The following is a 16,550-nucleotide window of genomic DNA, read 5'->3' as shown; positions in this document are numbered from 1 at the left end:
TGCCAATTCAGATTTTCTATCAGATAGCACGTTAACATTCTTCAGGACAAGGGAACATGGAGCTCACATGGTGTAAATAAACTCCCTACGTATTCCCCTCATCTGGATGTCACCGAGCCTTATTTAGACATGGCGACACCCTGGAGGACAGCTGTTTAATCCTAATCTGAGAAGGCAATCCAGGAAACAATAGTGAGAGCTGAGAGCTTACCATTTTCCAGGCACAATGTTGAGTACTCTCTATGATTCCTCCTCTTTTTGCTGATTACTACCCTCCCCACCGCAAACAATCTCATCTATTTCCAAGGCTACAAGCGATTCCTGATGGCACCCCTAAGAATGTCTTGAGCTCTTTCCCCAGACTCCAGACCATATTTCCAATGATTTACCTCCAAACGGATATTGTATCAGTCTCTTAAACTTAGTCCCTATGTTAAAGAAGCCAGACTCACTGTCCTAACCCAAGCCTGCTTCCCGTTCCGGGGTCGTGCCTTGTGGTGGCAGTCTAGTGTAGTATACCAAAGGGGGTAAAGTCTTTAGACTACAGGTCTGCTGGTAAGTTCAAACCACAGCTGACACCTAGCCTCGTCAGAACTTGGGAACTCATTTAACATTGCTTATAAAAGCCTGTTTCTTACCTGGCTGGGTAGCTCAATTGGTTAGAGCCTCATCTCAAGACACCAAGGTTTTGGGTTTGATTCCAGGTCAGGGCACATTAAAGAATCAACCAATGTGCCCTAACTGGTTTGGCTCAGTGGATAGAGTGTCAGCCTGCGGAATGTAGGGTCCCTGGTTCAGTTCCAGTCAAGGGCACATGCCTGGGTTTCGGGCTCTATCCCAAATAGGGGGTGTGCAGGAGACAGCCAATCAATGATTCTCTCTCATCATTGATGTTTCTATCTCTCTCTGCCTCTCCCGTTCTCTCTGAAATATATATATGTATATATCAACCAATGAATGCATAAATAAGTGGAACAACAAAAATCTATGTTTTTCTCTCTTTCCATTCCTCTCTCTCTCATTATTAAAAAAAAAGAAGCCTTAGTTTCTTCATCTAAAAAGTGGGATTAATATCGGTAACTTTCAGATGGTGGTAAGATCAAATCAACGCACATGAAAATAATTATCACATTGTGTAGTTCATAATAGGCCCTCATTAATGGCTGCTAACATTGCTATTATTAGTCAAGGAGATCCTCTTCTTCCCAGGAATGTAAATTGGAAAAATTTCTATCTTCTGGCTCTTACTCAAGCTCTATATTTACTCAAGCACCAAATGCTACTGATTCTACTTGAAGAAATATCATTCCTTACACTGTGCGAAAATATGAACTTTTCTCTCTTTTGTGTTAGTATTTAAACATATTCAAGTCTCTATCACGTGAAAAATCACTGTGTCTTATTATTGAATGCGTGACCTAACATTCTATTGTTTCAAGTACCTCAGATACATGTTTGCTTTTGGAAAAGATCTACACATTTCTAAGTTCCTATCTGGGCATTTTGTGTCATGTTATTATTTAGAATGGAACTGTTTGCTTATTTTGTTCCCCATCCCAACTATACTTCCCAATGGGCAGGGCTGGTATATAAATAAGATAGCTACTGACATTTGTCTACTTTGTCCTACCGCAGACTGCCTTACTCCCTTTATAATTACTTAAACTTTTTTTATTATGGAAATAATACATTTTTAATATAAAAACTCTGAATATACATAAATAAACATTTAAACCACTGATAGTCCCACCATCAAAGATAACCAACCACTATCAATAGCTGTGCATATATCCCTTTAGATAATTTCCCATATGGCATATCATAGATTTAAATCTATTTTATAAAAATAGATCACATTATGCATGCTGTTTTATTGTAATACATATACATAAACATTTACTACATGTAGACTAATATTAATATTATAATTAACATTGGTATCAACGATCAAAATAAACATCACTATTTAAAGATCAGGATTCAGACTGATTTAAAATATAAAAACTAAGAAATGGTTGGAAAAGACATGACAAAATAAATGAGAATCAGAAGAAATTATAGCTACAATAACTTCAGACAAACCTGAATTCATGAGAATAAAAGTGAAACAAGTAAAAGTAGATAATTTTAGTTAATAAACGTTCACTTACAATAAAAAAAAATAATAGGCTTTTGGGCTACAAATATTTCTTTTTAAAAATATGTTTTTATTCATTTTTTTAGAGAGAGGGAAGGAGAGAGGGGTAGAGATATAGAAATATCAGAGAGAAATACCACCGATCAGCTGTCTCCTGTAGGCCCCCCATAAGGGATTGAGCCCGCAACACTGGCATGTGCCCTGACCTGTAATTGAACTGTTTATTTCAAAGTGACCTCTTAGTTCCTGGGTCGATGCTCAACAGCTGGGCTACACCAGCCAAGCTAGGCTACAATTATTTCCATAGCTATGTTAACAGAGATACACCAAACTCATTTTTTAAAACAGAGGGATAAATAGAAATTCAATAGTATCAGTATTTCAATCCTTTTCAGATTGATTTTTTTAAAAATATAGAGAGCTTGAAAATCCAAAAGGGTTGAGAAGGATATGCTTTTTTGAAAAATGCATTGTGTGCATCTTTACCTTTCCATACCAATAAGCAAACACACAGAATAATGTCTCTCAATGTTTTTAAAAGTTCATGTCACTTTGAAATAAACTTAAAAAAATCTCAAGCCTGCCTTTAATGTTTAAAATAAGAGATAAATATTGCGAACTTAAAATATGAAAATGGTAGATTTGGGAAATTTTTTTTTTTTTTTTTGCTTAAAAACTCTGATGACCATCAACACTGAGCATTCTTGCTCGATGGTCTCCGCCTTCTAACCTACGTGGTGGGGGGAGAGAACTTGGTGGGGGTTGTGCTGATCAAACTGCTTTGCCCGCCCAGTCACAAGCGGAGAAAAACCAGCCTTGTAAATACAGGCTGGTGACATATGTGGCCTTCAAAGCCCACTTATTTGTTTTGGAGTAAACAGGGAAATATTTAACTCAAAAATACTTCAAAGTGATTTTCTGGAAGTAATCCTGGTAACTAAATGAAATTTGAGTTCTAGACACTCCTCATGAAGATCTGGCAAAAACGGGATGGAGGTGAGAAGAGGATTCCTCACAACTCCAAGTGGACTTTCCAGCTGTGAGTGGATAAGCTATCATCCAAATTTATTATTCAGACAAATTAAGTTAAAATTTCCCCTCCCTGAATTCACCCTCAGGAACCTGTTTCTTGAGAACTCTAGTACTAGTCAGAAAGTTAGCAGCCATGTTCAGTACACACAATGGCCAGGAGAGCCGACGTGGGCACTAGACTGGGTTTGACCTTGGCTCTGCCAATTATTAGCTGGGTGCCCTCAGGCAAGTACTGAGACCATTCTGCTCTCTATCTGCACCCACTTCAGACGTGTTTTAAGTACTACACGAGGCAGATAAGCATCAGAATATCTAGGTTGCAGGAACCACTGGGAAAATGTCCATGAGTCTTAATAGCACAGCTGGACTTTGGCTGCAAACTCTGATGTGTCAAGCAATGATGTTGGGTTTTACCCCTTGAAGTTTCAGTTCTTTGTAACCTTCTAATACATCTTCCAAACATGTTATGCTTTGTGGACTGTCTGTAAGTTTGAAGCCCTAGCTTTTGTCCTTATTATCCCAGAAACTGGACGACATTATCCTTTAGCTCAAATCTTTCCAAGAACTTCCCCTTCTGCCATGATTGAAAAGGTCTAACAGAACATGAGGTAATGCAAGCATTCCCTGATTATAGCTCCTCATATTCAGTTTCAACTTTTAAAAATAAAATCTTTAATTCATCTGGGATGTATTTTAACGTATAAATTTTGGGTTAAGAGTCACTAAAACATTAGCCAATGGTTCCAAAATAATTTCTTGAATAAACCAACTTTTCCCCACTGATTTGAAAATCTATCATACAACAAAATTGTATATGTGATTATTACGCTAGCTGTCTATTTCTTAATGTTCTTTCTTAAATATCACAAAGAAAGGAATTGGTTGCTATGGTTCACCGCTGGACCACCAGAGTGATGCTTGGCCCACAGGAATAAATGGCTGAAAAAGGCTTTCCTCCTTTGATCTCTCAATGTGATTACCATAGTATTGGTTTTCTAATGATAAACAAATACTACACTACTGAAGCAAATCAGATTTACGGTTCTTTCAATATGCTACCAAATTTCATTGTTAGTATTTGACTTAAAATTTCACATATGTAGTTTTAAGTGAAAGTGTTCTTAACTTAAAAGAAAAAGAAAAATGAGTATGTCTAGAATTTGTATTTTGGGGAGGAAAAATCTTTCTTTTAATTCTATTTTTGTCAGTTTGGCTAAGAAGTCCTCCCCCCCCAACTTTTAGTCAGTTGGTTGGAGAGTTGTTCATCCTATTTCTACACTAGCATTGCTTCACTTTACACTTTCTTTATCCTGCCTTCCTTACTGGTACCAATAATACACCAGCATTTTGGAGTTTCCTTGAGCTCTTCCACCTTCCTTCTGCTAAACTGTTGAAATACTTACTGATCACAGATCCCTATTATTATTAGTCTGTTACATTATTCTTTTTTGAGGAGTCATTAGCGTCTGGCTTACTACTATATTAACAACTGTTATTCACTAACCACTTAAAAATACTCTATTTATAATTTCTTTCCCTTACTGGGTTCTTTATTCTTATTACTTGTTAGGATGTCTTTGCATATATATCTTTTTTTTTTTCTTAGGGCAAACACAAGAGCGGGATATTTTGAGAGTCATTCAATGTCAAAGAGAATGTTTTTGTTGCCCTTTCAAGAAAAGATGCCTCATCTGGCTGTAAAATCTGAGTAACAACGCTTTCCTCTCTAAGGGCTAAGGCGATGAGCCACTGTTTTCAGAGTGCTACTAAGTGACTAAATTCAAACTTACCCTCCTCCTCTGGTGCATAACATCACCCTCACTGCACCCCACCCCATCCCCCCATCTGATGCTTATAATTAATTCATTTTTGAAATGACAATTTGCTAGAATGTGTTTAAGAATGGATTTTCATCAATATTCTCTTTATTTAACAACAGCTTTATTGAGATGTAATTCACATGGCATAAATTCTCTTCAGTAGTTTCTGCTGACCACCCTGAGCCCTTTAGCTGAGATGGTGGTGAATGTGTGAAGTTTAATATGTAAGCCCAGGTCATCGTCTCGAACCAGAGGCCCCTCTGATACACCTGAGGCTGCCTGCTGCTGCCACTGTAACCCTCCCGTCTGCTCCACTGGCTCCACCATGGAACCTGCTTTACATTCTTCACACACTCCTGGCTGTCTCGTCAGTTCCTCTTCTGTCTCCACGGTTGCGTCATGTCCAGGGCTCAGCCCTCCTCTCCTCTCATCCACCTACACTCCCTGAGCCATGCATCCACTTCCTAGCTCCCAACTGTCACCTACATTCCCGAATACTGTTTACGTAGACACATTCTCCCAGCAGTAACATCTCTCATTAGACACAGCGGTTCACAACTATAAGGATATCTTGAAATCTCAGGAGGGGTAGATTGAAGAAACACTCCTAGAAGAAACACTTCTCTGCCCGGGACCACTGGTCTGTGACACGTCGATGTGACCTCTGGTGGCCGGCACCATCATCCACTGAGCTGTCCACTCCAGAAGCCTGCAAGTCCTCCTCACCAGACTTGAGGACAAAGACAGTGTCTCCCTAGTTTACCACCGTATCCCACCGAGTGTCTGACATTTGGCAGCACAACAAATACTTGTTGAAGAAATGAATTCAGTCAATCCAGTACATATCCTTCCAACCCGCCCTCTTCTTTTCACCCACACGGTCAGTACTTTGGTTAAAATCACTATTATTGTCACCAGGCTTATTACCAAAGTCTCCCAGCCTCCAGTCCTGCTCCCCCAACCCATTCTCCATGCTACAGTCAGAGTTAAGTTTTTCAGTAGTCACAGATCAGCTCTTATCATTCCTCAACTTAAGGCCCTTTAAAATCAAATCCAAATTTCTCCACATAACACACAAATCTAGAACGCTCTTGACGCCCCAAGGCGGAATGAAACATTCATCTTCTGTGCTCTCCAGGTTTCCTGTACGTCTCCTGCCACTGCGTCTATTCTGTATCGTAACTGTATACTCGTCCGTCTCCTCAACGACACTGTCCTCTTCCTTGTAGCCCAGTGCCCTGCAGTTCCTGGCACACAGGAGACATTCAATGAGTACCTGGTGAATGAATGTTTCAAATATCACCAGTGACCATGAAAGGAGGTAACTTTGGAATTCCATCCTGGGGCAGGAATTCCGAACCCAGTTGGGATCCATAAATAGGCACTGAGAGTGCATGAACGCCATGAAATTGTACCCAACATTGTATGTGTTTATACATTTTTTGAGGGTAGTTTTCAGACTGCCTGAAGAGTCCATGATCTGAAAAGTTACTGTTGGGATTTATTTGGTTAGAAGGGAATATTCTAAAGAGTATTACAAACTAACAAAAACAAAAGGCAGACACACATAACACACAGACACGCACACAGGGATTGACTTAATGAAAACAACACGTATGGTAAACCTTTTATTGAAAAGGGACAAGAATCAGAGGAGTTAGGGGGCTCCAGGAAGACTAAAGAAAAACGGATGATGCCAGAAAAACGGATTTAGAAAGGCAAAACAGAGAGCGAAAAGGAGCTGGGTCTACTCTGCCATTGTATACTGGGCCCTTGGGCAGCCAGTAGGTGAAAGGCTGGCTCGTCACGAAGGACCTGTGTCTGAAGATCTCTGTATAATTTTGAAAACTGCAAACTTCAGCTTGTCATAACGCTGCCCAAGAGCAGAATAGTTCTGTGCTACTGAGCTGGCTGTCTTTTTAGCTCTGTCCAGTGAGTACCGGTCTAGACTCTGACATTCAACAGGAGAAAAAGAAAGAGGAAGGCCATGGCCTGGCTGATGGGAAAGGCTGGGCAGGGAGAGGGGCAAACACGCATTGCTTCTCAGGGTACCATGTTTCTCTGGCTCCTTCTGCTCCTCTGTCTTTATTTAGAGCAGTCCATGGCCTTCCCATGTGCAGGAATCTTGACAATATATCATGTGCTTTGGTAAAATGAGAAGAGGCATGAAAGTTCTGAAAATTACAGGTAGTTTTGAGAGTTGTGGATATTTTTTATAAATGTTGATGACTGTTGATCCTCTCACCCTTAATTAAACATTTAATGAAGGAAGCGAATAGGATTTTTCCCTTTTTGGTAATTCCTTATGTCAGCATAAACATACCATACCTAGTTGCTTCAGGAAATGCTAACTTCTGTACCATAGGCAGCTGTTACTAGTTCACTAAGCGGGGGTGAGTACTTCAGCGGTGGTACAAGGCTTGGTTTTGAGTGTTTCGATGCTACCTAGCCTAACTTCCACCACTGCCGAGGCCTCAGTGTAGCTAGTGATCTTACGTCCAAGAGTCTCTGGTGTGAAACAAGCCTTGCTCACACGGGGATGAAACTGGGACCCTGTCCTCCTTGGCATCATCCTTCACCCCAAGAAAATGAAAGCCAAACGATGGTGAATTTGGTCAAAAGGCCTAAAGAACTCAATGATTGGTTAACTAGCACCTAAATAATCAAGAATGGTCCGTAACCACCTGTTTAGCAATTCAGTCCCACGTCACAACACAGGGAGCCTGCAGTGACACAGGGATAGAGGCCTCACCAATTTATGAGACATACTAATAATCCAACCGTGTCTTATTTTGCTGCAGAATTCCAACTGTATAAACAAACCTAACTGTGATTGTTTAAACAATCGTTTTTAGGAACCAAGTTTGTAAAAAAAAAAAAAAAAAAGTCTTTTCAATATTTTATATTTAACTATCCCAGTGGTCGGCAAACTGCGGCTCGCGAGCCACATGCAGCTCTTTGGCCCCTTGAGTGTGGCTCTTCTACAAAATACCACGTGCGGGCGCGCACGTACAGTGCGATTGAAACTTTGTGGCCCATGCGCAGAAGTCGGTTTTCGGCTCTCAAAAGAAATTTCAATTGTTGTACTGTTGATATTTGGCTCTGTTGACTAATGAGTTTGCCGACCACTGACCTATCCTATCTGAAATTTTGGTGAGGTCCTAATCTATGAATAAAAGAGAGATTATTTCAAATCAGAGTGACAACTGAGGATTACCCTATGTAAATTCCTGGTAAATTTATGGTGAAATTTAATAGTCAGTTATTCTGGCTGGAGGTTGGAGTGAAAGAGGAAGAATAGAAGAGAAAGGGGAAAAACTGCTGATTGAAAATCTCACTGCACAGTCAACTTATTTGATGCAACAGTTAATTTTTTAAAAATTCCAGGATTCACCGAGGGTTTTGCCGTTATCTACTCTGATGTCCTTTTTGGCAAGGAGACATGTTCATGATTTCCTGAAATCTGGTGCAAGGCCCATTGCGTTCACAGACCAGTTGAACATGTCGTTGAGAATGTGTGCTTTACTGTTTCTGCAGCAGTGTGTGGGGTCTGAAACCCTTTCAAATGCAAGTGTTTGAGGAAAGAGAGGACGATGAGAATGGAAGAAAAAATTCTATAACCTCGTTCATTGCCTGCTCTACTTGCATCCTTATCCTTAATCTTGTCGACCTCACTGTGTCCTCCATCTTCTTTAGGTTTCCCTGCTGTAAGAGAGACCAGGTTAGGAAGTGACCGAGTATGGTGCCAGGATCAAGGCTGACAATGAGATGAGAAGCAGAAGCGAAGCCACAAGAGGCTGAGAAGCAGAAGGGGAAATGAGTTTTTGGAGGGCATCTATAGTATATTTTTCCATTCATCTATACAGGTGTGAAATTTGCAAAGCCAAACAAATAATACCAGAGGAAAAGGATCTATTGCACTGAGTTAATATATGGTATTCTCTAACTGAAATGTGCACATTATTAAGATGTTCTCCACACACCACTTCTGAGAAGACTTCTCGTGAAGTGTGGAATGGACAGGAGACATGGAGCAAGAGGACACCTGGGCCTCACCTGGAAAATCCAGCAGGCCACTCCAACAGATGCCCACAAGGTAGCATCTACCTTGATGAGCCTTGCGGACTGATACCCGACCTCACTGACTGCACCCAGGAATGCAGACTCATGCTAACAAAACTCACAAGACACTGATGTATAAAATAAAAACAAAAGGAAGAAAGCGACTTTATTATTACTAGTGACTAACAGAGGAATCGGGTACACTGATGTCGGTATTGGCCTGAGTGAATTATCGTCGTGGGAAGGCCAATTGCCAGAGGGAAGCTGGGTGTACACGGAGGCGGGCGAGTGGAGTCAGTTGCAGGATTCCAGTGCAAATGGCATAAGGCTCTGCAGCTCTACACAGGGCCACCTGCCTGCCAGGCAGCACGGGTGCCGGCCTCACCCAGCAGGGGCTATTGGTCAGAGAGCGCTGTGCAAGGTATCGTGACAATTACATTAACAGCTTTTGCTTTTCTCTGCTTTGGAGGCAGAGAAAGTGCTCTTCTGATGGAGATGTGATGTGTGTGATGTGTGTGTGTGTGTGTGTGTGTGTGTGTGTGTGTGTGTGTGTGTAAGATGTCAATACCCTCAATTAGTTACAGTCAAGTCTTACTGCAAAGGAGTCTTCATGTCTCTTAAGATCACACTGCCTCTCTTGGAATGAATTTGTTAGGTAGGTGTTCATTTCTCAGTTTAATTTTTAGAGAGTATTTTCGCTTTCCTGTTTTCTGGGATTCAGAGGGGGCACTGCAAGGCAGACTCCACATTTGCCTACAGGTTCCACAAAGTGTCGGTCAAATTCAATCAACCGGTATTCACTGTGCCAACTTTATGCCCACTGCTGTGCCAGGCACAAAATAATTCTCAAAATATATAACAAGAACCTTTAAGGAAAGGTTGTATCTACTGGATGCCTACAGCCCTAGGTTCTTCTTAAGGTACATTTATTCATTCATTTTCCTCTAGTATTTACACACCCTCTACTATGTACCAGGATTTACTAAGTACAAGACATGTAAACATACACATGACACCATCCTGCTCCCTTTAAGAGCTTATAATCCAGCAAAGGAACGACATGTGTTTTTTTAAAGGTACTGATCCAAGTGGCATGGAGTATGCTAGAGGAGGGCTTTAGGGGCCGAGACAGAAGCCACATCTTTTTAAAATCAGATTTTTAACAACATACTAAATAAAAATGATTATTTTTTAAAAATTAACAGTTACTTTTGAAGCACAAAATATAAGTTCCTTCCTTGCTACTCCCCAGCCCTTTACTGCCTCTCAAGGTTGCCCTCAGTAGTTTGTTAATACTCTTCCGACCTCTTTCTCTGTATGAAACACACACACATTTATAAATAAACATAAATTTATATATATGTTATATCAACATGTAAAATTTATGTTACACATCCCGTTTATATAATACACACATACACATGCACGCAGGTGTGGAATGATACTATATACTAGTATATTGTCCCATAACTTGTCCTTTTAGTTGTAAATTATAACATGTGTATAGAAAAGCACATAAAATAAATATGCTCAGTTTAGAAAACAAATGACCCAGGATAGCTACTACTAGGTCAGTAAGTAGAAAGTTCTGAGTACCCCAGAAACAGAAACCCACCCCCTCTAAAACCATTATTCTGAAATTTATGGTAACCATTTCCTAGTTTTCTGTAGAGTTTTACTACTTATATTCAAATTTGCCTACATCAGCAAATGCCCTCAAGGCAAAAGCGGCTTCCACTCTCTAAGCCTCTCTGAACTCTCACTTTTCCTCAAGTTTGGCCTTTAATTTCTTCTCTTTTCAGCCCTTTGTTGCTCTGAGGATATCTTCTTATACATATTCAACAGTTCCAATTATTTTCAGCAAAAGGATTGTTCAAATAACCTACCTAGCCCTAGCTGGTTTGGCTCAGTGGATAGAGCGTCAGCCTATGGACTGAAGGGTCCCAAGTTCGATTTCGATCAAGGGCACATGCTAGGGTTGCAGGCTCGATTCCCAGTAGGGGGCGTACAGGAGGCAGCCAGTCAATGATTCTCTTTCATTAGTGATGTTTCTATCTCTCTCTCCCTCTGCCTTCCTCTCTGAAATCAATAAAAGTGTATTTTAAAACAAAAAACAAATAACCTACCTAGGCATATTTCCAGTAACAGAAATCTGTGTCACTTCTCAATTTCTTCCTTGTGTTACAGTTATGTGGATAAAATTAGATTCTATCCACTAGATCCTAACTCCTTAGGGGTAATAAAAGGCAAACATCTTTCATTTCCTATAGCACAAATGTGAAATATGCAGTAAATGCAGGAAGAGTAAAGAATAAAGGAACGGAAAAGAAAATGAATATGTGATTAGTAGTCCTGCCCTTGAAGAGTTTCCATTTTCATTTTGTAAAGGAAGATGTATATGCATGAAATAATCTGACATGAAACAATTTGAGGCAATAAAGAGAGATATTTGAATGAAATCCCTTATACCATATTCACTGGCATGAAAAAATTCCAAGATATACTGTCAAGTGAAAAACCAATTGTAGGACGGTATCTGTATATAAAATACATATCTACATTTATCTCCCTGTTTGTAAACAGGTGTGTCCGCATATATGCGTCCATGAATGGTCCTGTTTATGCACAGAAACAGAACTCTAAAGACACACAATGGTGGGTACTTCTACGGACTAGGATTGGCAAGTCAGATGTTATCTTTTCACTTTCAAATATCTTATATAATATTTTAACATGAAGCATATATTGCTTTTAAGAAATAATGTATTTTTATTGATTTCAGAGAGGAAAGGAGAGGGAGAGATAGAAACATCAATGATGAGAGGACTCACTGATCAGCTGCCTCCAACATGCCCCACACTGGGGATCAAGCCCGCGACCCAGGCATGTGCCCCAACTGGCATCGATCCATGATCTTCTGGTTCATAGATCGATGCTCAACCACTGAGGCATGCCGGCCAGGCGAAGCATATATTACTTTTACAGGTAGGAAGAACTTTAAATTATATTCAAGGGCAAACATATGTGACAAAAAAAATCAAGAAGAAAAAACAGGAAGACAAATTCCTGGGGAAGACCTCTTTGAAAAGGTAGGACTTGGAGTGGGCACTGCAGGCCTGGAGTTTAAATGGGAGAACAGGGTGGGCAAACGTGGGTGAGGTGGGGGCGTGCTTTGTTTTAAGTAGACTTTAGGTAGGAAATGAGGATGGTAGCTGAAGAGGACTGTAAGGAAGTTCACCTGGCTAAAGCTAAAACCAGCTGACATTGAGATATATGATTAAAGGGACAAAACAGAGCCATAGCATACTAGTAAAATATGGAATGTCATCAAAATTAAGAGCTTATGATTGCTTTGATGGGAAACAGAAGTCATTATGACCTGAACAAGGTCGTAATAGGAGATAATATTAATCTCATGGGTTGAGTTTGTGTAGAGTGAGCTCAAACATGAAAAATCCCTGGTAATTTGTAAAGTGCTACATCAATAATTGTAGGTTTTATTAAGTAAGTTATTACACTGAGTGGCCAGATTATTATGTGTTCAGAGATCATAATAATCTGGCCACTCAGTGTGTGTGTGTGTGTGTGTGTGTGTGTGTGTGTGTGTGTGTGTATTAGAGGCCCGGTGCATAAATTCGTGCATGGGTGGGGTCCGGCCAGCCTGGCCAGGGGGAGGGGACATGGGCGGTTGGCCAGCCTGCCTGCTGGTTGAACTCCTAGTCGAGGGGACAATTTGCATATTAGCCTTTTATTATATAGGATATACACTGAGTGGCCAGATTATTATGCGTTCAGAGATCATAATAATCTGGCCACTCAGTGTATATTACAATTACATTTTAAGGAGACTATCTTGGTATTCTTGTATAAAATGCATTACGGGGAAGAAAGACTCAGAGCAAGGACATTTCCTTAGCAATATAACATACTTGAAAGAGCTTGGCCAGTTTTCACAACCTGAAAAAAATTCGGATAACTTCCAACCTCCCAGGATTGCTGCAGGGATTAATTGTAAGGTCAAAATGCATTAGTCCATTTCTTCTTAACTGCAATTATAGTCCAGAGGCATGCTGATAAAGATCAGAACTGATGCCCTGATCATGGGAATGGAAAAGCTGAAACCAAGAGATTTTTCTAAATAAATAACCCGTAAAGATCTATTCATTAGATGTAGGGAATGAATGAGGGAAAGATGGAGATTTCTGGGTGTCCAACAGGGGAGGCCTGGGAAGGATCCGGACATCTAGAAACTGACCTACCTCTGTGATCCACGTTTTGGGAGTCATGTCACTGACCATATGAGTTTCACCTCCTCCATCTCTGTTACTCCTGATCCACAACCCTCCCCATTTGGGTATGGGGCAATCTCCTTGTATTAGTGCAAATATGGCTTGAAATATTTTAAACTCAAAGTACATTTATATTCATTTTATTTTGGAAAATTACTTTCAGGAATGCATAAAAACCTTGAAACAATGGGAACATGCAAAGTTACTGACTATTTAACAGTTGCAGTGAGCAAAACTTAGCAATACCTTATAAAAAAATCAAGCTCCACGTTTGACTTTATGGAAGAAAAATTCTACATAAATAAAGTGTCTGACAGATTGAATATCTGCAGGGTTTTAAATTATTTGTATTGGTATTATATTCAAGTCTGAACCACACAATTATGAAAACCAAGGTAGACCAATTAAAAATAAGACCCATAAGTGATTCTTATTTACTGTTTTACAAATTCTTTTCTTCTAAGTGGAATCTGACTTCTTTTTTTTTTTTAATATATTTTATTGATTTTTTACAGAGGGGAAGGGAGAAGGAGAGGGAGAGGGATAGAGAGTTAGAAATATCGGTGAGAGAGAAACATCGATCAGCTGCCTCCTGCACACTCCCTACTGGGGATGTACCCACAACCAAGGTACATGCCCTTGACCAGAATCGAACCTGGGACCCTTCAGTCCACAGGCCGACGCTCTATCCACTGAGCCAAACCGGTTAGGCTGGAATCTGACTTCTGAGTGACATGTTACAACCCTGGATACAGTCCTAAAGCAGAGCTTACAGCATTCCAAAGTCTCAGCTGGATACTCTGTTGTCTAGCTAGAGGTCAAAATCTTGAGGACTAATACATGATAGAAAATAAAAATTAAAAAGCTTACAAGTGATCTGTCAGACTTCTTACTTTTCTGTCAGACCACATCCCTGCAGAAGATGACAGAGAGTGGCAATTGTGTAACTGAGCCTCCAGAACTAGTTACAGCTCTGGAATGTGACCACTGTTTTGCAACATACTTGGTCACCATCATATGAAAATCTTGGGAAATACAACATCTTGGTTACCTGCTAGTTCCTGTGAGAGAATAACTCATAACTCATTCACACAACACTACAATGGTACTTTAGTCTAAACTACCAACTGACATTTCTTTGTACTTATGATTATATTTTAAAAGAATGTCAAGAATATTTATACATACTTATAAAAGTAAAAACAAAGGGAGGGGGAGAGGATGAAAAGGAGGAGAAGAAAGAGGAGGAGAAAGGAAATACACCTTCACAGTAATATGGGAAGGGGGAGGTAGAAGACACAGATGAAAGAAAATTGGCTGTGACTTGCTGTTTGTTGAAGGTGGGGATAAGTACACAGAAGCTCATCTTCTACTGTGCCTCCTTTGTATGTTGAAATGTTCCATAATAAGAAGTTAAAAAAAGGCACATAGCGAATAGTTCAGGATTGTCTTCTAACTCAACACCTAAAGAGGGACCTCTCAGTGCTATAAATAGTACTGCAATAAATATATCATCTTTAGAACACTGCGTTACAATTTCAAGAGTTCCTGAGGCGTATGTGCCCAACAACAGTAACAATAATCATACCAGACAATAACCCTTGTTAAGCACATAGCGCTTACACAAAGTATTTTCACATCCATTATCTCAACTGATATTCACAATAACACTGTGAGATACCGTGGGTAACATTCTAACGTATAAAAAGAAATATGAAGCCCAGAGCAAGTGACTTTCATTTCATTCATTCATTCCACCAACATTGACTGAATATCTACTGTGTTTCCCCGAAAATAAAACATCCTCTGAAAATAAGACCTACTTACAGGTTTCCTTCTGAGTGAAATATAAGGCATCCCCCAAAAATAAGGCCCCTAGGCTCTGTCTCAGAATGAAAATTAATTTACCGTAAACTGGTCACTAGGGCCGACCCGACTGGCGTCTAGCAACCAGTGACGTTACGTGGAGTCCTGACGTCACTGCTGTATGGAGGCGGAGCGGAGGTCAGAGTGAGCGGTGAGCGCGGGGCAGGAGAGAGGAGGAGACTTTCACAGATGCGTGTAGAAGAACAGGAGGATTAGAGCGGACGGGACGCGGCGAAGGTGGTGAGTGCTGGTCTGTCTCTGGTGACACTACCTGATGCTCGCGGCCGCCTTCATGATGACTGAAGGTTCTCAGTCAGTGGCAGACCCTGCTCCAGCCCAGATCCAGGCCCCAGCAAGCCCAGTGACAGTCCCCAGGCAGGCCCCAGGATGTCTGGTGAAGGTGTTCAGTGGCACAGGGGTGGGAGGAGGGGGATCACTTAAAATGACACAGGAGGATCAAAAGGGGTTACTAAAATCATAATCCCCCTTCTGATTCTCCTGTGCCATTTCGATTCCCCCCTCTGATTCCCCCTGTGTCATTTTGAGTGATCCCCCTCCCCGCACCTTGATACCCCAATTCCTTTTTTTTCACCCCTAGAAATGAGCACAAAAAGAAAAAGCTACTCCGTGGAGTACAAGAAAGGAATCGTGGAAGACTCTTGGGGCCCAAATCTTACTGCTTTCTGCAAAGAGAAGATGTTGAGTATCCGATTGGTCCGAAAATGGTGAGCAGAGTATGGTAACCTCATTGAACAAGTGGACAAGGGAAATGCTAAAAAGCGCAAGTGTGGATCAGGTCGGCAACCATTATTTTCCGAGCTGGAAGACCTGATCTGTGAATGGGTTGTTGACAGGAGAGCAAAGGCTTTGGTTGTAATAGGGCTCAGATTCAAGAATTTGCCCTTGCAATGGCACCACAGTTTGACATAGCCCCCAAAGACTTCAAAGCATCACAACACTGGCTGGATAATTTCCTTCAGCAAAGTGAACTGTCTTTAAGAAGATCTACAACATTGTTTAGGTTGGAAGATACTCAAGTTATTAGCGAGCACTTGCATTCAAGTCCTTTATTGATGATGCTGACTTCTCTAAATACAATCTTTCCAACATGATTGCTATGGATGAAACTGCAGTGTTTATGGGCCAATCATCTCAAACAACAATTGAACAATGGGGTGCCTCCTTAGCGTACATTCCCTCCACTGCTTACGAAAGTGCACGTGTTTCCTGTATTTTGGCAATTCGTCTGGATGGCACTAAAATCCCACCTTTAATCATTTCTAAGGGCAAGAAGGAAAGGATTGAACGTGTTTTGGGCGTTTTTATTCTTGAAACTGAAAAAGC

At 40.6% G+C, this 16,550-nt stretch overlaps 1 protein-coding gene across 4 annotated transcripts in view; it reads right to left on the bottom strand.

Annotated features, from left to right (window-relative positions):
• The window catches only part of NSMCE2 (NSE2 (MMS21) homolog, SMC5-SMC6 complex SUMO ligase), a 228,045-nt gene that overhangs the window by 91,687 nt on the left and 119,808 nt on the right, over positions 1–16,550 (bottom strand). The window contains exon 5 of one of the 4 annotated variants that reach the window (XM_080646210.1): positions 8,611–8,694. The exons of 2 other annotated variants lie outside the window; for them this stretch is intronic. In XM_080646210.1, the coding sequence (XP_080502336.1) occupies positions 8,611–8,694 (84 nt within the window). Of the gene's footprint in view, positions 1–6,584; positions 8,695–16,550 lie in introns of those variants that run through there. One more of the 4 variants, XM_080646209.1, reaches the window with a different exon arrangement.

The sequence above is a fragment of the Plecotus auritus genome (assembly GCF_963455305.1).
Source record: "Plecotus auritus genome assembly, chromosome: 11".
Classification (NCBI taxonomy): domain Eukaryota; kingdom Metazoa; phylum Chordata; class Mammalia; order Chiroptera; family Vespertilionidae; genus Plecotus; species Plecotus auritus.
The sequence above is the reverse complement of the archived record's forward strand: the minus strand, read 5'-3'. Positions and strand labels throughout refer to the sequence as shown.